General features: G+C 41.3%; 1 protein-coding gene across 6 annotated transcripts in view; it reads left to right on the top strand.

Annotated features, from left to right (window-relative positions):
* Positions 1-25,432, top strand: part of CEP112 (centrosomal protein 112) — a 180,561-nt gene that overhangs the window by 132,048 nt on the left and 23,081 nt on the right. For 2 of the 6 annotated variants that reach the window (XM_088176357.1, XM_088176356.1), the window contains exons 24-26: positions 7,524-7,613; positions 20,270-20,371; positions 22,758-24,138. In XM_088176357.1, the coding sequence (XP_088032483.1) occupies positions 7,524-7,613; positions 20,270-20,371; positions 22,758-23,117 (552 nt within the window). In that variant the 3' untranslated portion in view covers positions 23,118-24,138. Of the gene's footprint in view, positions 1-7,523; positions 7,614-20,269; positions 20,372-22,757; positions 24,139-25,432 lie in introns of those variants that run through there. The other 4 variants (XM_014882725.2, XR_015807746.1, XM_088176359.1 and 1 more) reach the window with 4 other exon arrangements.

The raw sequence follows: 25,432 nt of genomic DNA, 5'->3' as shown, positions 1-25,432 counted from the left end.
TCTCTTGCCTGTGAATTGTCAAAAATGAAAATAGCTTATGTTAGAGCCTGCCACACTGCAAAATGTTTGCATATATTTTATGTTAAATGACCTACTTTAAATATTTTTCCCTTACTGCTGGAGAGACTTGATTCTGTTCCTAGAAGTATTCTTTCTTTCTTTCTTTCTTTCTTTCTTTCTTTCTTTCTTTCTTTCTTTCTTTCTTTCTTTCTTTCTTTCTTTCTTTCTTTCTTTCTTTCTTTCTTTCTTTCTTTCTTTCTTTCTTTCTTTCTTTCTTTCTTTCTTTCTTTCTTTCTTTCTTTCTTTCTTTCTTTCTTTCTTTCTTTCTTTCTTTCTTTCTTTCTTTCTTTCTTTCTTTCTTTCTTTCTTTCTTTCTTTCTTTCTTTCTTTCTTTCTTTCTTTCTTTCTTTCTTTCTTTCTTTCTTTCTTTCTTTCTTTCTTTCTTTCTTTCTTTCTTTCTTTCTTTCTTTCTTTCTTTCTTTCTTTCTTTCTTTCTTTCTTTCTGTAAATGGGAGCTCACGTTATTCCAAGTGGGAGTTGCCGAATTCTGTGACCAAGGAAACTTTTTTTTTTTCCATAATGGCAGCAGAAAACGGGCAACCAACTCTTGTAGGGACACATTTACAAAAGTATTACCAATTTGCATTTTCATTCCGTGTTGTAATTCATGTTCACTCTTCATGAAATAGTGTCTAGTGGTTAAAATTAAATATTAGGCATGAAGAGTTACAGATTTGCTGTCACTGCACAGTAGGACATTGTGAAGAGCAGCCTTTGCAAATCTTCCCCTTTCTCCCACCCATCCCCAGCTATTCCCAACTTTACCAGATCTTGAAGTTGGACTGATGGTAACAGGCTGGGAGGTCAGTGAAAGTGAAATAGGAAAGAGAGATGTCAAATATTGCTTAAGGCATTTTAATTTCTGTTCCTGAGGAGCAATAAAGCCTAAATTTTCTGTACAGTCATAATAGCAATTGTAATGTACCTATAGGATAGAGAAATAATTCATGTTATTAAACACTGTGACTATTTTCTGTATAAAATAATAGATTTTCTTTTCTCTTGTAATAATGTTGGTCCCTGCATATAGGTTGTGGAAAACTTTGTTTGCAAAAACAAAGCCATTGTTTTAACAGAAACCACAGAAATTTTGCCTTTCATATTGAATCAGTAGCATAATGAGTCGTGGAGCAATAGTTCAACATCAAAGGAAACTTTTTGGATATATAGTGTGTTGCAACAACAGCGAAAAAGTTCCCACCAGAAAGGAATTTTGCCATATGTGAACAGCAAACATATGTATTAGGTTAAAACCAGAAGATTTCCTTCTCTTTGCACCAAAACCAAGAGAGAACTCCAAGTACAGAGATTTTTGTTTGCAGTGTCATGGGCAAGAGCTCAGTGAAAACCCAAAAAGTGTTGAGGATGCCCCAAGAATTTGGCTCAAACATCACTATTTCACTTTTTAAAACACCCTTGTTTTGCTCTGACTCATGGCATTACATCAATGGTCTTCACAGATGTATTTGCCCAATTTATTTATAGTAGTAATAAACCCAGATAAATCTATTTATCTCCATGAAATATTTTAGCAAACTTAATGATTGTGTTTGAAAATCTGGATGAGAATCTTGGCTGCTTCCTTTGGATAGAGTTGTATTTGACTCTAAATTGTGAGACCATTTAATGTGAAGAAGTTTTTGCCCAGACAGCCCATAATTCTGGCTTCATGGAGAGATAAAGACTTTGAAAATTAAATGTTTTAATGACAGAATTTTAAAGCATCTCCATGTGTATTTCTGGAAGAAAATTCTCTTTAATTTTTATTAACATTCACATGGGGTTTTTTTTTCTCAAAGTTCCAGAGATTTTCTTCTCATGAACGAGGAGAGAAAACACATCAATGGATGTAATTTGAATTTAGAAGGCACTTGAAGAGAGGCCTGTATTCAGAATTATTGTTGGCACATGTTTTGAGGATGTAAAGTGGAAGCCTTCTTCTGTGGGCATTAGTAAGGAGATAATTAAGACTACAGTAGGTAATTAGAGTAGCTTTTATTACTGCATCTTTCATTAACTAATTATATTAATTTGGTAACATTTGAAAAATTCTTTGAAGATGAAAAGTGCTAACTCTCACTACCTTTAGTGGTAGCTTTACTCTGCACTGGTCATATAAATTTCGAGGGCTTTTCTTGATACAGATGCACATCCATATGTGCAGAGTTGCTAATAAAAATTGCATTTTTCTAAAAAAAAAAAGACTGACATTATCTGGCATAATCTGAGCAGGATGAGCAGCAACTTTTCTGCTGGCTCTTCCTGTTTCAAAGTGAAAATACATTGATACATAATGTTCTTTAGGAAATTTTCCTTTTTTTGAAATTGTCATTTATTCAACCCTCAGAGCAGAGAAATAAATGGTTGTAATCCATGGCTTCCCATTGATGTGATGGGATCAGGAATCAAGGCTTGTCTGCTCTCAGGAACATACAGAAAAATACGAAATTATTTCAGGTTAAAGAAGGAAAGCATTTCACATTAGTAAATGGTTTCTTCACAGTTGTAATCAATACAAAGAAATTTGGACTTGTAATTGTTTCTGTTTCTGTAATTCTTCAGAACTGAACTTTCTTTCAGGGAATCCAACACTTCTGAAAAATATCCTGTGGTTAAAAGATAATCAAATCATTTTTCATATATTAAAGACCAAATCCTTCCTGTGTTCCCATTCCATACTTGTTCCCGGGATTCTTCAAACTCTTTCTCTCACCAGCTTTTAGTTGATTTAGATTAAGCCCTGTAACTAACACCAAAAATTAATTCCTGCCTTGACAAGGGATTTTGGAATGCTGGCACTGCACCTTTTTGTCTCTTCAGGGCTCCTTGTCAAAACTCCGTGCTTTACAAGTTGGTTTTTTTTTGTTTTTTTTTTTTTTAAAACCACATTTTTTTCCCAGCCTCAGCCTGCCCCTCAGGTATCCCACGGAATTCCTCTGATCCTGTGCATCATCCCAGCTTCCCTGGAGCCTCACAGGCCCAGCTCCACAGGCACCAACCCCACGTGTGCTGCTGCCTTGGGGCTGAAATAAACTCCATTTGGGGCTAAAATAAACTCCATTTGGGGCTGAAATAAACTCCATTAAATGCTTTGCTGCAGATAATCCATCCACAGTGGGAGAGCAGGGGGAATAAAAGGTGCCTACCCAGAAATGCAGCTCAGAGGTTCCTTTCTCCTTCCACATCAGTGTCCAGCAGCTCTGGATCACAGTGGCTGGGATGGGCTCATCCACAAACTCCACTCCAGGTCCCAAAATCTGCCCAAATATTCCAGTGGTGCCTTCTCAGAGCCGTCACTTTTCCCTTCCATCCTTCCCGTGCCTCTCGATGCTGTGTGGGACCCAAACACTGTGATTTTATTTTAGGATCCTTTCCATTTTTAGAAATAAATCAAATGAGTTTTCCCTTTCTCCAGCTGTAATTCACCCACATTGTTGCAGTGGAGTTTATTATCTCATTTACATTTTTAAGAGCTTTTCAAATGTAGGATATCTGGGCTGGAAAGCAAAACATTTGATTTCTTTGTTCTCTGGCCAACACAAAGCACTTCCAAGGTCAGGTATGGTGTAGGCATTCAACAGCAAACATGTTTACATGGCATTTGAAAGCCCGTTTAACTGAAAAAAAAAAAAATGTCTTTATAAGAGTGATGCAAGTCAACTTAGCACAGCTGAGGGACGGGAATTCATCCGAACCTGGAAAAATTTAACTAAATAAGTTAAGTTTTGTTTTCTGTTCAGGGAAAAAAAAGCCTCTGACGCTTAAAAATTGGCCCGGATTTTTATTTTTAATCCCTCTTTCTTCATCTCAGCAGTTATTAATCATAAACTCTGCTGCTCTTTGGGCAAAATGTGACACTTTGAAGCTGTAGAATAAGAACTGCATTTCTAAACAAAACAAAACGTTGTTTAATTTTATAAAAGAGATGTTCTGAGGTGTACCTGGGGTAAGTGCTCTGCTGTTTTTAAGAGTATTCTACAAGGCAAAAGCTTCCCTGTCTGATTCAGAGAATGATTTGAGGCTTCTGGTAGCTTCAGGAATTGCCATCAGCATTCAGGCTCTGGCCACTGCATATGAGGCTTTTTTGACTACAGAGAGAATTTTCAGTGTGATCTTCAAAAAGGTGCATTATTCATGACATCTCTCATGATCCCTCCTAGAAAACTAAAATCATGGGCAACAAACTTGCTTACTTCTAATTGCTATTTTCAGAGTTAATCACATGCAGGAATCTGCAGCAGCCGTGAGATTTTGATGTTACTTTTTCATTTTGGCACAGCTTTGATCAAATGCTGAACTTTTGGTTTTACTTTTTTTTTGCCATTGCACTGATAGAATAGCTGGAGTACTCAAATGAGCATTAATTACTGGGAATTTATACAGCACAGGAATAGTCCAAAAAGGGTCCAGTTAAAGGTATTTGTGATTGATCCAAGGAGTTAGCTGAGTTGTTTTTTTGCCATCCCAATACAAAACCTGCCAACAGCCAGTTATGATGTGATTGGAAAAATCTGTGAGTTCATACAGTAAATTCTGGCTTGGACAAATGGTGAATGGATAACTGGAAGAGTTGTTAGTTTGCTGTGCTTACATGCTATAGTAAAAATACCTTCTTTCTAAATTTAAATTTAAGACATTTTCTGCTCTCCTAATGAAATAAAACATGTGTGCTCCGTGCTGGCAAACACTATCTAGAGTAGGTGAACCTAACAAAGGCTGTGTTATCTGAATTTCCCAAATTAAATGACTTTCAGATGCATTGGGGGCCCTCAGATTTAAAGGAACCTCTCGTTTTATCCTCTGCAGAAGAAGTTTGTTGTAAATAAGAGATGTAAAAATGGAGAAGGGAAGGGAGGAAGGAGCAGGGCACCAGTTCTCTTTGCCACCACGGGGTTGCTGTCTTGGGCAGGAAGAGTTTGAGATGCAGTTTTGTACTCAGGACCTGCAGATGGGGGGGATACAAATCGTTTGAGATGCAGTTTTGTACTCAGGACCTGCAGATGGGGGGGATACAAATCTGTTCTCTGGCACAAACACATTTATACGGACTCCCATGTATTTAGACATTTAAATGCTGTCTCTTGGCCAGCCTCAAAGTCCTGTGGAAGAGTCAAACTCGCTCTTGAGCACAAGGGAAGGATGAGTGATGTGTGGTGAGGTTTCCTCCCCTCCTTATTTTTCACCATTTGGGCTGGAAAAGCTGATCCTGAAAGAGCAGGAGAAGATGGGTCATACTTTGTAGTTTATCCAAAATGTGCTCCAGGAATGTTCCTGAGAGTCATCCTGGGCTGGTTATGAATGGACACTTTGGGGTTATGGCAGGATTTTTGTCTAATTAATTGGGTTTTTGGTGACCTTCCTGATAAGTGGAACAACCCTGCTCCTTATTGCATTTCTACATTGCTCATTTTAGCTTTTATGCTTGTTTGTTTCTACCTCACAAGATAGATGTGCAAAAAGCAAACAAAAAGCAAACAATTCACACATAATTCCCACATATATTTCATTATATTAATGCAAATACCCGGTACTGCAAGACTTGTTGAGTATTGAAGACTGGGTGTATTCAAAGCCTGGATTTCAGCATTTCTCAGAAGCTGTGATAGCATAAAAGTCCCTGGGCAGATTTGAAGTTCATGCTTGGGTCTGGTTACAATTTTTGGCATCGGCACATGTAACAGTCTTACAGCTCTAAGACTTTAAAGTTAATGCCTGGCATCACTTCAAAACAGCGTGCAAGATCTATCATAAGTATTCCTCTTATCTTATCTCAATAGCAATTTTATCCTGTAAATTATTGGAGAGTGCAGGATTTCGATGCTATGGAAAAGAGCAAGGCATTTTGGCTGTTAAATCTTTGCACCACGAGGACTTTTCATGATCCCGAGTTGTGCACAGGTACCCTGGGCTGCTGGAAGCAAACATTAACCATATGGCAGGTCCTGCAAAGCTCCCCTGATTCCTGGGGTTGTTGGTCTCTCCTCCCAGGGGAAAGGCACCAAGGGAGCTTTAGGTTGGATGTTAAGAACAAATTTCTTCGGTGAAAGTGTGGTCAAGAACTGGAACTGCCCAGGGAAGTGGTGGAGTCACCATCCCTGAAGTGTTCAAGGAGCAAGGTGGCATTTGGTGATGTGACTGAGTGACCATTGCAGGGCTGGTCAAAGGTTGGGCTCGATGATCTGGGAGGTCTTTCCCAGCCTTAATGGTTCTCTGCAGAAGGTCTGTGTGCAGCTCAGCTTTTTTAAAAGCAGCACTGGAGGCTCCTTCAGTGGCATTTGCAGCACAAGCCCCTTCCCGGGTCCAGCCCCGTGCTGCTTTTCACTGATGGGTATCAATGCCCCGATTTCCTGCCATACAAAAGATAACTCAAAATATTCCCTTTCTGCAGCCACAGCCGCCTGTGTGCTGGTGTCAATCCCCCATCCACATTGTGCACTTTGCTCCGAGTCAGCACTTGCAGTTAACAATGCCTTTATTCAAGCTGACAACATCACTAAGCTTTTAGTAAATGTGTAAGTAAATGTTAAGCGTGTATTCAAACATCCAACAATGAGGAGGAAACTTTCAAAACAAACAAAAAAAAAATCTTTGAAACTTTGTATTGTTTGTTTGGTGTGTATCTGTTAGAAATAACACAGACTATCAGTTCCTTGGGGCACGCTGTTCCTTTGTTAAGCATGTAACAAAAAGATCAAGGCTCTGAGTGACTGCTGGAATAAAAATAAATATATAAGGGGAACAATCATGACAAAATAAATTTGTTGATGCATTTTATGAGCTTGGTTTAGGAGTGATTACTTCTGAACTAAATAAAGATTGGGTAGTTGTGGTAAAGTACACGATCATAATATTCCTTTTATTTATTGCCATTTATACTTCATTTGTAGATCTCATGCTAGATTTGACTACAGGGCAGGAGGGGAGCCCCTCATCTCGGCCAGCATCCCACTTCAGTAATATGGAATACATTTCCACTCCAAATTCCAGACATTGTTTTCCAGAGAGAGGATTATTCTGGCTTAAAGAAAAAAATGGTTGGTACATTGCAAAACTGCTCCTAGGAAGCTCAGGTTGTGCAGATAGAATGACAACAAAAACCTGGGACATTTACAAATGCAAATGTTGCAATATTTCCATTTGCCTTCCAGCCTTTGAGGGTATTTCTTACCTTTTTAGGATGAATAATCTGTAAGAAGAGATAAAAATAATATATTTTTAGGATGAGTAGCCTATAATAAGATAGGACTTTTAAGATGTAATTACTCTTGTTCAGTCAATGGTCCCACCTGTGCAAAATAACTTTTTTGAGTGTCCAGACTGCCTCTGTCATGTCTTATCCCCAAGTTCAGGTGGACTCACCATGCTCCATTTCCTCCCCCAGCTCGTTGGAAGACGTGACCTGGAAGCTTTGCTGCCATCCCATGTTTCTCACGTGTGTTTTGCATCCCTTGCTGTTGTTCCAGGCCTTGCAGGACGAGGTGGAGAATTACTGTGGGCAGATTTACGATGCTCAGAGGAGGTTCCAGCGCCACGAGCTGAGGGCCCAGGAACAGGTACTGGGTGTTGTCCCCATCCCTTTGGCAAGGACGTGCAATGGTTAAAAAGAATCCCTTCCTTCAAAGCAAAAGCACATTATTTCCCTGCAAAATTCTCAGCTAGCTTTCTTCGCTGTTTTGTTGGTAGTAAAAGAGAATTAAACTGTCTGAACCCTTCAGGCAAATACTTATCTGCTGCTCTCTATTGCAAGTTGGTATTTCAGCTATTCTAGCTGTTAAATGATGCATTTATTTTGAACTGACTGTTTGCAACTGACTGTAGTGTTTTAATAGAGGTTTCTGAGACTATTCGAACCTGTTCTTTAATGGTTTGTGTGAAGAGAAGTATAATTGGACAATAACAGCTAAAAATAATCTTTAGTCCCAATCTTCTGCATTCATTGTCCAAACATGTCTGTAAACAGTTTCAGATGATTAATAGTGCTAAAATTTTTTTCTGGACACTTCCAGTGAAGGCAGAGATTATTTAGTGTGCTTTGAGCAAAATAGAGTGTGGTGTTTACAGGCAGTGTTGGAACAGAAAGTCAATGATCTGCATTCAAACCAGATTAAATAGAAAAATTCAGGAGAATATGCAGGTGATGAATGCCTGAATCAGACAGGAATTTATGTATTTCTAATACAAATCAAGTTTTGAAGCATTTGAGAACTTTATTTGGTGCTGAGTAAACAGTATCAACAGCATATATCCTACATAAAGCATTTCTCACTCTGTACCTGCAGGAATAATCAGTTGGGCTGGGTATAGAAGATTAATAATCATTAATTTCTAGTATTTTTTCCTCAGTTGTGTCATCCTACTGGCACATGGGAATTCTCTATCACCCTTGGTGTTTAATTGATGTATTTCCTCTGTGGATTGTCAGTGATGAGCTGTTCCCTTCTGTCCCCCCTCTGTCTCTGAAATCCAGATGTTGGGCCAGGCTCATCCTTAGCTGCAGTGCCTGCAGCACTGCAGGGATTTGGTGTAGTGAGTGAGCTGCCTACAAGCATTGCATTTTGGCTTCAGAGTCTCCTGGAAAAGCAGGAGGAAAATCAGCTCTTTAAAGCAAGGTTGTCCCTCCCAGGGAACAGCAGTGGCTGCACGCTGTGAGGGATGTCCTTTTACAATTTTTTTTCTTTTTTTATATTTTCCTTTAGTCTCTGCCACTGCCATTTTGCCTTTTTCTTTTTTTTTCTTTTTCCCTGACCTGTTTTGAGAAGGATCCAGAAGAAGAAACAAAAACTGATTCATGAAATACAGAGGTAGAAGGCTGCACATGCAGATTCACAGGATCCATTCAAGGTTTCCTCCTACATGAGCATCTGCTCCAAACCAACCTACAGAACTCTCCTGTCCAGACTTAATTAATGAAGGATGGTAACATCCTGTTCCCCAGTATAATGGAGCAGGAATGTTGTTTAAATTACACTGTGCTGTCCATCTTTGAGCTTGCTGTGCTGGCAGATTCGGTGGAGTTCATATCCAAGTTCCTCAATGGTTTTGTTTCCGCCTTCCACCCATTGGGACTTTCTGAAGCAGCTGGAGCCACTGAAGCTGGTTTGCTTTAGGTGGCTTCAGTCTATTTTGCAGACAAACATTTTGGAAGTTGTTAACTTTTCTCCTCTGTGACCCGTTAATTCATTAGTTCTGCTTATCTCTCCAGAAGAAAAATGCAAAAGTGACAGCTCTGACATGTTTCCAGTTACTGGGTTTGGCCAGGCTACCTGTAAACATGTTCATCAAGTGTTAACAGTAGTTAACAACTCATCAGCCGATCAGGGATTTGAAATATTCAGGGCAGAACTTGCTTTCTGCTTTTACCAAATACTGTGTGAATCAGAATTGCATAAAACATGGAGATTTGTGCTGGCGCCATTACAAAAGCCACTTTTCCAAGCTTTTACATGTCTATAAATAAGGAGGAGAGAGGGTTAAAGAGCTTCTGTTTTTCATTAAAAGGAAAAATCTCGTGTTGTGATTCTATAACAACAACAAACAAATGAATGAGACATGAAAAAACATTTTGTTGTGCTTTTAATTAAAACTAAGAAGCTGTTTCTCGTTATGGCTTGTTGGGTGGTATCTTAGTACTCCACGCTGGCCTTTTTTTCCAGTGCAATGTCCTCATAACTCTTCAGCCTTTAAGAGTGACTGACAGAGCCACAAAGTTTAACTCTTTGTCACAGTGACCCTCTGGTGATCACACAGGCTTAACCTTTCGTTATTATAATCATCCAGAGGGACAAACTGTCCTATAAATAAAGGGGAGAAAATACCCTGGGCTGTCAGCAGGCCCTGAGCTGCTCTGGAGGCGAGTGTGGTGCTGCCCTTGGAGAGGAGCTGTTGTTTTTATGGAGCTTTTCCATTCCCATACTTTGTGTTCTTGGATGAACTCGTGTTTACTCCTCTTTACTTTTTCTCTCCCATTTTACAGTGTGGGTTGGTGCAATCACTTTTGTGTCTGTGTTGTCTCACCAGTGGTGCCATATGGCAACGATCTCTGCATGATGGTTTCCAATCACATTTCTCAAAAGTGCTGGCCTAAATAATTTTATCTTTTCCATAAAGGTTGTGCTGTCTCTGTCCTGGTTTTCCAGTGTAATGCTGCAGTTCAAGAGTGGAGTCCCAGAGCTGTATCATCTTTCTTCAGGTCAAAATGTTGGATGTTTCCTTTAGAAATTACATGTCCAGCTTCTTGAGACATAAATAATTGTATTGATGGGAAGTGATGAACTGGCAGTAAATGTGAAAACTGTAATAGATAGTTTTACATATATTGTTGTTGTTGAATATATATGGCCACAACACTGTTAAAGCAGTCTGGGGAGGTTTCTGGCAAATTTGGGTGTGTCCAAACCATTTCCTTGCAAAGGAGCAGTGAAGTTTCTTGTATCTCAGTCCTGCATAACTGTGGGATCAGCTTCCTGTCCACTGATGCCATTGTGTTCCTGTACCATGTACTTTTGGAGTGAATGTATCCCTTTGGCTGTCTGATGTGTGCCTGGATTTAATGTGAGACAAGATTTCCTACTAAATATTATTTCTTAGGTCCTGAGGCTTTGTGCATTTGTCAGTCATAGTTAAAAAATCTCCATTGTTCATACAGGAGACTCTACATCCGGTGAATGTGTAATTAAAAATGACACACATCACTGAGAGCTTAATGAATCCAGGAATTTAGGCATGTGCAGCAAGTCTTGCTGAATTGGGGCCAGTATAAAAATTCATGGTAGTGATCTTGGTTTTTTTCTATACTACCTAGATTTCTTTAGCATTCATTTAATTTCAAATTCTTTTTTGAAAGGTAATCACCCCAACTCAATTTACTAAAAAGCTCCAAGAATCTGTCTTTTGGGAACTACACACAAAAATTTTCTCAGAAAAAAACCCAGCCTTATTCTTTTCATCCCTTGTTCTAATTTTTCTAGCCATAGATTTGGGCTGAGTATGAGACAAAATTTGGTATAACAGAGGAAAAAAAAGTTCCTCATGTTTGCAAAAACCTGAAGTAGCAACACTATAGATACTCAAACCGTAGGGATACCTCCAAACAGTCAAGTCATAAATAGAGTTTTAAAGGAGATTCTGAGACAGAAAATCAATTATGTTCAATTCATTAATATTGCTGAGGAAATGAAGGAGAATAGCAATGGAGGTTTTCAGCCCTTTAATTTCTTTTTCCTCAAACAGATTATAAAAAAAAAAGGAGAAAGGAGTTATCTGAATGAGGATGTTATAGAAGTATTTGGCATAAAATGGAGCAGCTTAGTTTAAGTGGATTTCACTCATGTTCAAATGAAAACAGGAGTGATAATTGCAAAAGAGCCATGATTCAAAAGCATTCAGCCAGTTTTCATTTCTAATGTTCATTATCCTGACTTGCTCGATTTTTTTTTTTATGACTGCTGGATATTTACCACATTCAGCCCAACTTCCTGTTTCCATGCCAACTAAATATATTTGTTCTCAGATGAATGCTGTGATGCATCCTTCTGAAATTTCAGTTGCTGTGTAGCACAGAGAAACTTCTAAGGCTTGCCACACCTTCTGCTTGGTGGGAATATTGCTGCTGCCAGTGGAGTTGTGGAGCTGGGAGCAAGGAATCAGTGAGACACAGATGAGCAATAGGTGTGGATGTCCATGGTATGAGTCCCAAATAGTTCTTAATCTGATGGCTGGAACACTTGAGTAATGTTAGCTCTATAGTTTAGGGCTTTTTGGCCATATTTCTTCTTAGAAATTATCTAATGGGAGTTGTCCCTGCCTGTGGCAGTGGGATTGGAGCAAGATGATCTCTAAAGGTTCTTCCAACCCCAACCATTCCTTGATTCTGTGATTTTTTAAAGTATCAGAGAGTTTTCAGTACCATCAGGTGGCAGCCTGGGTGCCTGCCACAAATTCCCCGACTTTTTAAAGTGTTGTCATTCTCAGAACATGTTACAGTCACCCAAAATGAGGCAAATAAGATCTAGATTAAGATATTTAAAAGCCCAGGTTGGCTTTGTGGCCAGCTGCAGGTGAGGAGGGTGGAGGGAGCCTTTGTGTCACAGAGCAAAGGGACACTTTAGAAACCAAGATCCAGCCAGTCAGCATGGGCTGGAGGTGGTGATGAAATTCTGCTGTTTGCTCCTCTTGCTTCAACCCACGTCACTGAAACACTTCCAGAATTTCTCCCCCAGAGACCCATTTCTGCTCCCACAGAAATGGGAAGCCCAGCCTGGATGTGGATGATCTTAAACCACAGCAGTGATTCACCAAGAGCAGCCCTTGCTGGGGCTCAGCAGCCTCGGGAGCCGTGGGGAAAAGAATGAGAACCTGGAAGAAATTTCCACTGTGACTTTCAGGAACTGCACCACCAAGTATTGTCACATTAAAATAGTTCCTGCAGTTTGTGCCTGTCACCAGCAGGGATGGATGGACTTGAAGAGTGTTTTTGTGCAGTTCTGTGTGGCTGAGGAGGGACCTTCTGTCATCTCCTCCATCCACTGCTCTGCTGACTCCCCCAGCACTGGGGTCAGGAGGGACCCGTGTGTTTCAGCTCTTTTCCTACCATAAAACCTTGTGAAAAATGCAGGGGACCAACAGGCAGAGGGACATAGCTCCCCACGGGCTGAAAAGCTGATGGTTCCACATCTGCACAATAGAGGATTTCTTTTCTAACTATTTGTGGTGAGAAAATTTCATATTTGAAGTATTTTTATTGAAAAGAAGATGTTGGAGAGCCATAGAGAAGCAGTGAAGAACCCAGTGGGAGTGGGAGCACTGCTTGGGCTGTTTGGCACACACAGATCACAGCATCCATTTCTGAGGGGGTTCTGGGTCTTTTTCCAGCCTTCCCAGTAGAGACTGGTGGGCAGGAGTCACTGATCCTGGTTGTATCCCTGTAAGGGACCTTTCATGGATATAGGTGCCCCATAAGTGTATGGCAATGTTGATTTCATAGAATTTTGTTTGGGTTGGAAGGGACTTTAAAGACCACCCAGTCCCACCCCTGCCCTGGGCAGGGACACCTTCCATGGACCAGGTTGCTCCAAGCCCAGTCTTGAACACTTGCAGGGATGTGCCACCATAAATGACCACACACATTATTTGGAACTCAATTCTACCACTTTTTTCCTTAGTAGGTGTCTACCTTATGCTCAAATCCATTGATAAATTCATTAATCACTTTGATACAACAGCACCCCTCAATTTTCTAATTTAGACTGACATTGTTAGGGTAAATCAGGATTTTGCATTTGCCACATTTTATATTCGTGTATCATTTCCTTTAATGGCGAGCTATGAAAAGAGAAATTCAACGAATATAGTAAATTATTCTGTATAGCATGAGGTTTCAGATTAGCAGGAGATAGAAGCTGAGATTCAAGCACAGGAAAACAGCTTTGCAGGTGGGATTTGAAAGGAGCTGGAAATCAATGGAGTTAAAAGTTCCCAGGAGCTCCATATGGCAGAACTGCTGGAGAGGAGGCTCTCACCAACTGTGCAGCTGTCAAAGGAGTCAAGGATAGTGGTGCATGTGTGGAAGTCAGTGATCAAATGTTAGCTTTGGTAATCAGACACAACTGGAAAATACACCAATATACACCTCCTGAACAGAACAGAATGAATTCTTGGAGCTTGGTGGTCAGCTGGAGAAAAGCAGCAAACAGAAAGTGCAGGACAAATAGTTAAAAGGGAATTGTTACCAAAAGAGAATAGAAGCAAATAGCAGTGTGCAGGATTTAGAGAGTGTTTTAAAATGTCACCTTTCTTGCTCTTTGTCTTAAATAATAGTGAATGAGGGAGATTGTCCTTTTGAGAGGGCAGTACCTCATATTAGAGCATCTGTGGTTTGCTTACATATTATCCATGAAGGGAACTTTGCTCTTTCAAAAGCTGTTAAAGTAGAACTACAAGGAACAATGATACTGGTGCTTAATGCAGGGAATGAAAAGAAAAAAGAAATGGGAATGTCTGGAGGAGCCAGTGGATGACAGAAGAGCAGAGCAGCAAAACCTCATCTCCAGTCGTGCTGCCAGCAATGCCTGATCACTTAGGGAACTGTCCCACTCTCTTTTTCCAGATGGAGCTAAAAAGGACTGGGGAAGACCAACTTTATGGTGATCTTTACCTTCCTGTAAATTCTAAGGTACTGTTTTGTTGTCAGGTTAATCAGCACCGAATGCCACCCCTGGGAATTCCATCCAGGCAGGGCAGTGTTTCTCCTGCACTGCCCATCCTTGCCCAGCCCTGAGGCTCTGCGAGCCTGGCAGCTCTTTTCCAGTTGAGTCACTGCTTTGATTTTTGTTGTTGGAAATGGTGGTCCTAAAAGGAGCTTCTGATTATCATCTACAGAGCTTTGCTTGTTCACACAGTGGGTGTGAAAAGGCAGATCCCGAGGCTGCTGCTGCTGCTGAGCTTTGTCAGCCCTGGCTGGCCTGGGGGAGCACTGAACCTCTCCCTGTGAGCCACCCCCGATGGGAGGGATTGTGTGCAAGGTGACACGTGCTGGAGTGTGAAACTGGAACACACAAATGTGTTCCAGCAGTGGTGTCAGATGCTCAGAGCTCCATTTCAAACCTAATTGTCCTGGTAGCGCATTAGGAATGGCCAGAGGCAGAAATTAACCCCTTGTGTTGGACCTGATGATCTTTGTGGGTCCCTTCCAGCCCAGAATATTCTGTGATTCCGTGTTCTCAGCACTGGGGAGCAGCTGGACTGGTTTGGGTCTGGTTCCTGTGGATCAGGGGGTGTCAGTGGGGTCTCCCCCCATGTCCCACTCACCCTGTGGAGGGGACAACCCTCCTGCTGCCATCCCACCCTCCTGGGCACTGACAGGAGCTGAGGGGAAGAAAGATGGCATCTGCCATGAGTCATCTGGAAGGAGAAAAAAATAAGTCCAGGATCCTCCAAATCCCAGCTGGAACAATAGCAGAGCCCTGGAGAGAGGGAGGCTGAGAGAACAGCGTGAATTTTCTAGCCACAACATTCCTGGTTGTTCCGTGGTGTTGACAGTGAAAGCTTTTATTCCTCTCCAAGTCATGTAGTCCCAGGAATGCTGTTCTTGCCATATGCAGCCCACTGGTAGATTTTTTTTTTTTTTCAAAAAGCTTCTTTTGCAGCAATGAATTATATGGATTCAGATTGCTTAACTACAATCAGAGGATTTTCCAGGTGGGAGATCTCGTTCAATAAAGAGAGATGGAAACACAAGCCACTGAAATAATAAGGCCGCTTGGATGCAGGTTGGGGAAAGAAAAAAAAAATGACCTGGAGCAGCAAACTCAGTGCCCAGCGAGGAGCTCAGCAGGGCTGGAGGTCCCTGTGGGTCAGCAAAACAACAAGGCAGGAATGTCTTGGATGCTGGGATGGTTTACTGGCTACAGACAGACACACAAAGGGGACGGCTGTGCCACCAATTTCTCTCTTTATTGGAACTGTCAGGACAGGGGAGGTGCTGCAGCAGGATTTGCTCAGTGGAGAACAACGTGGTGTTCACTTGACAAAATAACTTTGCTCAGCTGATCTCGCCCGGTCGCTGTTTTCAGCTGAGCCAAATCCGTGGGATTTATGGCGTTCATTACTTTCCTTAAGAACTCGAGAACATTTGTATCGAGTTGCACGCTGTTCCTCTGAATCTGGGAGAACCATATTTCAACAGCCCTTGCACAGGGAGAGTCACAATTCCCTCTGCCTGAAAGCAGAGAGGATCTGGACTCCAAGGGGCTGGTATTGGTGTTTGGTGATTTTCTGAAAAGACAAACGTGCAGACCTTGATTTTCACTGAAAAACAATTGATGCATCATTGGATTCTTCATCAGGAAAAATCATTGCAGGAGATTTCAAGCTCCAGTTAAATGTTCTCTTACAAGAGAGGCCGGAGGGATCTGAAATTTCAGGAAATTGCCAAGTTTGGCTGGTTTGTTGCTGGGTTGGGGACATTGCTCAGCGTCCCCCAGGCCAGCTGAGGGAGGAAGGGGCACATCTGGACTCCCAGAGGTTTTGTAGGAGCTGTGTTAGAGGTTTTTGAGGAGTGCTGAGAAGCAAAGGAGGAGTCTCTGCAATTAGGGAGGACACAAACAAGTGATTAATCATTCTTTGCATGTCGTTTGCTTTTTGCTTGCATTTTGGTTTTTATTTTTTGGTGGGTTCTTTTGGCTGTTTTTTTCTGTTGATTAGGATTTTTTTTTAATTGGGATGGCATTGTAATATTTTGTCCTTCAGTTGCCCTTTTCACAGTGCTTTCAGAAAATTCCTTCACCTGAATGAAGCTGACCTATGCAATACTATTATTATTATTATTATTATTATTATTATTATTATTATTACTACCACCACCTTCATTTAGAAGGAGAAGACTTTATTCTGAGATTAAATTATCTCCCTAAGACTGAAGGGGTTATTGTTACCTTTTTGGAACCCTCACCTGTCTTCAGATTTATTGCAGCAGATCTTTCCTGTCTCCATTCAGAGATGTTGCAGAACAGATCCATAACCTTTTTAAAGAGGTTTTTTCTTTTAAACAGCATTATAGCACACAACTGTTGATATAGGAAAGGATTTAGGAGAGACACGAAATTAATTTTTTCATCTTATTCACCCTGAAACATGGAGAAAATTTGATAACAACTAAAAGATCCTAATGACCCTGAGATTAGCTGAGTTGGTTAGAGCATGGTGCTAATATCACAATTATGCCTTTTGGTCACTATCCTGGTATATTCCCTGGCACACATTATCCTGCATAAATGTTATAGACAGGCAGAAATTAAGATACTGAAAAAGCCACAATACCCTGGTTAAGGCAACTATCTTTTGATTCCTATGTGACATAAACACAAAATTAACTTCATGGCCTTCGAGACAAGATTTTTTTTTATAAAGGAACTTGAGTTCCTTTTGCAGTTTCCTTGTGCTCCCCTGGATGAGTGGCTGCAGAACTGAGCTGTGCCAGCAAAAGACTGCAGGGAATAATAAAATTGAAGCTGATTTTGCAGTAGAGCCCAGGGCAGTGGTTGCCACCATCTCTGGAGGGATTGCAGAGATGTTGGACGTGGTGCTGAGGGACCCTGGCAGTGCTGGTTCATGGCTGGACTTGATCTTAAAGGCTTTTTCCACCCTAAACAATTCTGTGATTCTGTTGATAAGCACTGGGTTGGTTGCTTTGGAAAGCTCAGGTTGGGATATTTCTCTTCTGGGCAACAAATCCAACTTTTCTGTCTTTGAGAATGGTCAGTGCCTGACACAATTTCAGTATAGTCTGTGAAATTCCAAGTCTCCTGTTTTTTGCATCACTTTATATAATCGTGTCACTATTTATCTCTTATTTTTTACTGATTTTCCACGTGACCAAGCACACATGAGCTATGTGTGCTAACTTCAGCTTTCTGCTGACACCAAAGATGATTGATGGTCAAACTCCAACCCTCATATATTAGCCACCAACCTGAATAAACAAAGACCAGTGTGGCAGCTTAATATTAAAAGCTATAAAATCTTCCTAGGGGTTCGTGGATTAAATCAGCTCACCAAAATGAATTTTAAAAAAAAAAGAAAAAAAGCTTTCTCAGGACTGAAGAAAAACGAACACAAGTAAATGAAATAGAGCCATCCTCATCCAGCTGACTAAAGCCCTCCTGAGGGATGAGGAATTGCAATTTTAAACATCCCTCAAGAGTACAAGAGGAGACACAGTATTTGTGCATCCTAGGGAGGCAGCTTGAGGCTATAAAAGAACAAAAAAGCCTTTAAGGCACAAAAACCCTATCCCTGCAGACATAGCTTTCATTGGTGAAAAATAAGTGTTAAAAAATAAAAACCTTCTGCCATTAAAATGAGTACCCATTAGCCCACTGGATGTTATTTTTCAGTTGTAAGAAGTGATTTAGATTTTTGCCATGCACTGTTTTACTCTCTTGGGTCAATAAACCTTGATAGTGACTTCAGCCAAAAATACCAGCAGGTTGTTTACCATAACACGGCAGGAAACAGCTGGGCACTTATTTTCATCTTATTGTGATGCAGTTACAGTGAGCAGAGCTGACAGTAGCATGTTTGGTCTGCTCAAACAAATTGGAATTGTATCCAAAAGAACAGGTTTCAGTGCAAAAAAAGTGCATGTCTTGTCTCTGAAACAGGCTAAGGGATCAGCCCCAAGCCAAACTGCAGCTACCAGGGCTTGTTTCTCATTTTCTCTCTCCATTCTCAGCTGACCCTGTAAGATATCTCCATACTTCAAAGCACAATACAATATTTCTTCCTGGCTTTCTGAGAAACACCTTTGTCAAAAGGGAATGATCCTCTGCTGCTCTGCAAAGTTAATAACAAATGTTCCCAGCATTGTGAAAGCACTTATTTAGAGGACAGCTGCAGATTAAACTCTTAAAACCAGTGAACTGGTTGCAAGAAAACTCTTGCACAATTAGAAAATTATTATTTCCCTCACAGAGCTGTATTAAAACTTCTGTTGCATCTGCATATTGGCCAGGTGATCATCCAGATCCTCTTACCCATTAATAGATTGTTATTAATCAACATTTAGGAAATAAAAGCGTTTTGCTGCTCTGGCTGCCTGTTTCTGGTCTCGTCTCACCAGGAATAAATGAAACATGTTGAATCAACTGAAATATATGTTTCTGCTCTATCAAGGTCCCCACCCAAATGAGCTGTTGGCTCAGAAAATATTTATCCTGGCAGACCACTTATGCATAACTTTGGAAGCCTTGATAGAAATAGTAGCATGAATTTATTGGTGTAGTTCTCAAAAACATAAATTTTGATCGCTGGCTTATACACAAGCAGAGTTCAAACGAGGTTTCCTGTCTCACCTCTTTTTTTTTTTTTTTTCCCCCTTCAGATTTGCATAGTGGCATCACTTCCTTGCAGTTCCCAAGGAAAGCCTCTAATTGCCCATTTGCATAGAGATTTGGCAATTCCTCCTGCCTGTGACTCAGAGGGAGAATTTTCCTAACGTTTCATCAGATTGTTTTATTCCTTTTGTATTGATAATTGCACGCTGCATAATGCAGATTCTGGCGTGAGCTGCTTTTCCCATGGGGTGGTGCAGGGATGAACTCACGTGTGGAAGCTCTGGGAGATGGGATTTGGAACTCGTGGCTTCTTCAGGTGTGAGGCTGAGGGTTGGATTTGTGGTTGCAGTGGTGGATTTCAGGCATTTGGGAATGAAAAACCAGCACCAAATGGTGTTGGGGGAGAAAAGGATTCCATTTGAAAGTCTCAAGATATTTTATGAGTTAATCTGATATCGAAGCCCTTTGATCCTTTATTTACATATTCAGCTGCTAATCCAGAAAAACACCGAAGTCCTTGCTTAATTTGAATTAAGCAGTTAATCCTATTGGGAGTTAAGTACAGATGTGAGGCCCTGATTCAGCCGAGTAGGAACTGGTGAGCTGACCTGAACCACAGTGCCCAAATTATCTCAGGTCAAAACTCATCAAATCCAACCACTCTGGAGAGATAAGAAGCACAACCCTTCCACCTGATCTCTCTTCATGGAGCTCTGCTCTGTAACTCTGTAAACTGTTTACTCAGCACCTGTTAAATAAAGTTGCAGATGAAAATTTCTCCTATTTGAACCCTCCTCATTTTGGGGTCTAAGATGAAATCTACTCATCTAAAGTTCTGTAGCCTCCACGCGGCTGAGGAAGACACAAAGCACAATGAAAAATAGTTGTAGGATGAATAATAATGAAAAGCCCGCAAAAGCACCTAGAAACTGAGAAATTTTGTAAAATACATCTTGGAAAGCAGTAACTCACCTTTTCCAAGGGAGCAAGGGACAAATGTCACCCCACTGACCTGGTTCAGATCCCACCGAACACAAACAGAAAACTCCTGACAAGTTTCATGGTGTGTCTTGTATAAATGCTCAGCTCAGATGAATTTAAGGATGATTATTGCTTCTTCAGACCATGTTCTTTCCTCTTTTTTTTTCTTCTCCATACAGATTTTTGTATATATGTGTGTCTTATATTTTCTTTTGCCTTTTTTACCTCTTTTGCTCTTTACAGGTCTTTGCTATCTTTCTCTTTTCCCCTTCCCCCTCCCTTTTGATAGCACAATTAATTCTGTGTTTATTTGACCTCTAATTTGGGTAAAAGAAGCAAAAAATTTTACAGTACCTAAGAGCAGCCATCTCTATATAAATTTCTCTTTGTTGTTACAGTTGATTACTATGCGAGAAGAATATGAAAAAATACTCAAAGGGCTGATACCAGCATCTTCCAAAAAGGAACTTGAAGACACCATTGCATCTTTAAAATCTCAGGTAAATTCTTATTCTTCAGCATTTTGGGCTGGATAAAAGCCATCTCTTCAAGACAGGAGGTTATGACCATTTGAAATTTGGCTAAAAATACTGAGTAAGTGTCAAAACCAAATTATGGCAGCACTCACATGCTTCTCACTCAGTGTCATATTTCACAAAACTTTTCTCCTGCAGCTTGAGAGCTACCATATTGTATTTTTTGATCCTAGACTTTTCTTCCAGGCAAAGCTGTGCTTTATTCAGTATTAGGGGTTTTTCCTCAGCCTTTCGGGTACAGCTCACAGTTCTCTTTCATCTTCCTTAACACTGTTTCTCCTGAAGGAATCCTTTAAAGGCTGCATATAAAGGGCAGGGAAGAGGATTAGAAATAATTTTATTTTCTTTCCAGCCTATAAAGCAAATTGGATATTTTTTAAAGATATTTGTCCAAATGATCATTGTGATATTTGTACATTTTCCTATATAAAGAAGCTCTGTGATGTTTTGTCTTGAATATTGCTAACCACCAGTTCTTCTACATTAATATAGGATCAGTATGATTTCTATGAACTAGACTATTAAATTTCCTAACAGGAATATCCAAATGTCATTGGAAATAGGGAACTGCTGATTAATTGAATGTGTTTCTCACACATGGTTCCCATGGAAGTTATCTGGGGCTTTTCTATTCAGTGTATTGGGAGCTGGAAGAAAACAGAATGTCATCATTGCCTGACCTCCAATGGGGAAGGAGAAATAGCCATAAAGAAGGGTGATCATAGCTGTGGAATAATGGCAATCCGAGGAAAATGCCACCAGTGTTTGCAGGATTGTGTGTGTAACCAAGGTGGGAAGGACTGGGATCTGGGATCTGGGATCTGGGATCTGGGATCTGGGATCTGTCCTGGCTGGAGGGAAGAACTGGGACAAGGACAGTGCCAAGCTGGTGGCTCAGAGCTGCCCTGAGCTCTGGGAAGAGCAGAAACCTGAGGACACAGAGTACAGGTTTAGGCCCATTAATCATGTCATGCCAATTTTCAGGAGCATTTTTCAAGAAATTACTGATCTACAACATCTCATTTCTCTTTCTTACACAACCTTCTCTATGGAGATGATTGATAATTTCATGTATTTGGGTTTTTTTCCCCTTTTTTCTTCTTTGCAATGCATAAGAGTTATTCCATAGCATATTTTGCTCTGCATGAGACACTTCCCCTGGCAGAGGCCACCTTCAATGGAAGTAGGAAATTTTCACAGTGGAAACTCAACATTTCTATGTGCAAAGAGTGACACAACTTCAACACTGTGGTTGTAAACATTCTGCTTCCACCTCAAGGGACCCCTAATGGAAGTGATGCTGTTTCTCATTTAAATAGCTGTGGGAAATAAAGAGTCAAGGGTCTATTGGGGAGATCGATTTCCAGTTGATAGTCAAAAACTATTTCTAAAGATTCCTAAAAGACCTCTGAGCACTGCCTGGTAGGAAGCATCACTCTAACACTAGAATACCTAATAGCTAATACAAGAATACCACACCTTTTAATGAGTTAAAAAAAAAAATTAAAAAGTAGACTCTGTTATCCACCTGCAGAGCTTCTGTAAGCAGCAGCAGCATTTCAAAGGAGTGAAAGTAACTCCACACATGAAAACCTGGGTGCTGTCCCAGAAATCCATCACTGCTGGCTGCGTTTCCACACGCGCTGGCGTCGGAGACCGCTCGGGGAGCTGGGCTCTCTCTGAAGCACAGGTGTCCTGCTCTTTGAAAATTGTTGAAATTCCTGTTTGAAAACATCAAGACAAGAAGGGCACTGGAATCCCTGCACCTGTCAGGATTATTTATTGTTGGAGGAGGACGAAGAGGATAGGCTGGGTAAAAGCACCGCGCAGGGATAAAAATAAACAGCGGAAAAAGAAAATACTTGAGGCTTGGGTGAAGTTTTCTAAACACGTTGCTGAATATAAAGGATTTGCTGCCTGATTTTCTGCTCCTGGTGAGGTGGCCAACAGGGGATGCAGTGTGTTAACAAGCATTAATTCTCATACACTTGGGGAACAGGTGAGTACCTTCATCACAAGAGCAAAAGTGCAGGGATCAGAGCACAGGAATCCCATGGGAGCTGCCAGGAGAACGGGAGCTCCCAAGCACTGGACAACCCAGATGGTGCCTCCAGCTGGGTTTAACAACTGGTTTGACTTTGTTCCTGAAGGAGTAGAGAGTGCACAGCCAGAGCAGAGCCAGGGAAGCCAAGAGAGCAGTCTTCTATTAAATATTAATTCTTCTACGCAGCTAAAGTGTTACTGCATTTTATTTAGGCAGGAGAGACCAGAAGATATCCTTTTATGAAATGAATGTAAATATATTAATTGGAATTTTGTACCCTGTTTTCATGTGGGATGTATTTTACAGGTAAGTTTTCTGCAGAAAAGAGTCCTCCAGGAAGACCTGAACGCCCACCACGCCAAAAAGTACGGGATTATCTTTGATCAATTTATACCATTTCACACCTATGGCTCCCAGCTCTTGAAGTTCTACAGCTTCACTCAAACCCTCCAACATGGGTGCAGTTTTAAAATGTCCTTATTTTCAGTCAACAAGCATCTGAGGAGTTTTCCCCAGTGCTTAGTCAGTACTGCTAGAGCAAAATTAGAGGAGCTGCAGGTGCTCTGCAAGTCTGGGCTTTGCCTGCACGTCGAGGACGAGGCGGCGGCTCCTGCACAGCTGCGGCTCTGCAGTGATGCCACCTCCTTTAAAGATAGAAAACAATGATGCAAGGCAGAATATTACAGATCACATCTTCAAAGCACCGGATCTCCACGAGCCCGAGCTTTTTTTTTTTTTTTTTAATTTGAGACGTTTACACCCTCCAATATAAATTATGGCAAGTGCTGCAGCCATAAAAAGCCTGGCTGTGCGTTTAGAGTAAGTGATTCACATGGAGAGGTGAGTACAAGGAAACTTCCTAGGAAAACCACTCCATACTGACTGTATTTATAGATATTGATGGTGTTTCATATCTCACATGAGGGTTTCTGCAGCTAAGAATATGTGCTCATAAAAATAGTGTCAGCATTTGTGAGATATTTAAGCAACTGTGAGAAGGTTAGCAGTGTGAGAGTTGTGTGAAAAAATTAATCCTAAATTATTTGTTAACAGGAATTAGCTAACTGGAAACTGAAAATGTCATAGATCCTTGGTAGTAAGTCCAGCATAGGTAATTGTGTTAGATAATAACAAGCTCCAGACCCGCTGCCCACTGGACCCAGCCCTGCTTTCAGCCTGTTGTGTTTTTCTAATAAAAATAATGAGGTAAAACTGACAAAAATCTTTTCCTTTTCAGGTAACTGATGGAGCGGTGGGATCTCTGTGATTGCCAAATGGACTGCTTTGAATAGGTTTGAAGATTTGGCTCTTGTAAATTATAATGCAAAGATTAGCGGTTCTTTTGTTAGCACAAAAAAAATGAACTTCATGAAAACATATTCATAGCTCATGCCAGCATGGATTTTGTTGTATCTTCTTTCCATTATTTTTTTATCATTATTTTATTACAGATTTATGCTTTTGATACACCGTTTGACACCACGCTGAGCTCGCTTACCGAGCAAGTAGACTTTGCTCTACTAATATTTTTGTTACTCCTTCCTAATACCATTTTTTTCACTTTTAAACATGAAGAAAACCCCATTTTCTATTATTATTATTATTATTACTGTCCAAGATATTTTAACATATTTTGACATTGTTCTGTGTCCATGTGTTTACATAATATTAAAATATTATTTTCTTATCTTTTTGTTTTGACATTATTGTCCTGCTTGAGCATCTCACTCACCTCAGTAGCCAGGGGAGTTTTGTGTGGCTTTGTAAAGTGGGAATGTGTGCTGTGTTTCAAGGCTAAGAGCACCGTGGTAGCACTGCAGGCAGCTCTGGCTCTCGGTGGGGTTGGACACTCCAGGCACAAGGAATTCCTTTGGGCTGATAGCACAGCCATGGGCATTGTTGGAAAAAAGTCATGAGTGATGTGGCCTTGGTGCTATATGGGCATGTGCTCTCTGTGACAATCTTGGGAAGTCTGAGCAGATTCCAGAGGGGTTTCTGGGATGAGGTTTGAAGGATCTGGTCAGCCCTCAGAGCTGGCCCTGCCTCCCAGCCATGGGGCAGTGCTGGTGTCTCCATGGCCATCCACTGGAACATTTGGGCTGTGTGCATTGGGATCTGCTGGGAATGGCTTTGTTTTTCCTGGGCACCATCCTGCCCGTGGTGTTGGGATCAGGGCACAGTGCTTGAGAAAGGGCCAGAAATTCCTGTCCCAAGTCCAGCTGTGGCCCTGGCAGCAGCAGTGGGACCGTGCTGGTGGGGATGGCCACCTCTGCTGCCACACCACGCTGTCACCAGCACTGAATTTGGAGGCTCCCTCGAGTGCCATGGTGGAGGTGGATGTGCTGCCAAGTCCCAGCTCACCAGCTGGGCTCTTATCTGCTCCTGGCACTGAGATCAAGGAGGAGAGGCTTTGGCAGGCTGGCTCCATCCACCCCTCCTCCTGCCCTACCAAACCCTGGCTCTGGCTGCCGTGCTGGTTGCCAGCCCAGCCAGGGCCTGGGCAGGTTTTCCACCTTCCTTGAATCAACAAGTGATTCTTCTAATTACAGATAAGGCTCCTCTGATAAAGGAGGAGGTGCTGTGGCAGGTGCCACAAAGCCTGGCCTGGGGCAACGGGGAGATGTAGGAGCAGGAATTGTTGGGATGCATTGAGCTCATTGTGGGCAGTAAAGTGTTTTAATGTTTTTACCCTGAAAGGTGCAGGGCAGCAGTGGCTGGGCTCTGCCAGGAGCAGGCTGTGGGCACTGGGATGTGCCCCTGGGCATGGCCCAAATGCAGAGGTGGGGACAGTGACAGCTCCTCTCATGCCTGAGGGAAATGAGGCATCTTTGATTCTGCTTCTCTGCTTGTGTTTTTATGTCAAATCTGTGTGGGGTTTAGTGCTTTTGACAGCAGGAAGGGGAGTACATCCATTAAAAAACCACATGGACACTCTTTTCACTACCTGAATTCCAGGATTTCCTTCTCTTTGGTGGAATTGG

This window comes from Sturnus vulgaris, chromosome 20, assembly GCF_052056855.1.
Source record: "Sturnus vulgaris isolate bStuVul1 chromosome 20, bStuVul1.hap1, whole genome shotgun sequence".
NCBI classification, from domain to species: Eukaryota; Metazoa; Chordata; class Aves; order Passeriformes; family Sturnidae; genus Sturnus; species Sturnus vulgaris.
The sequence above is the reverse complement of the archived record's forward strand: the minus strand, read 5'-3'. Positions and strand labels throughout refer to the sequence as shown.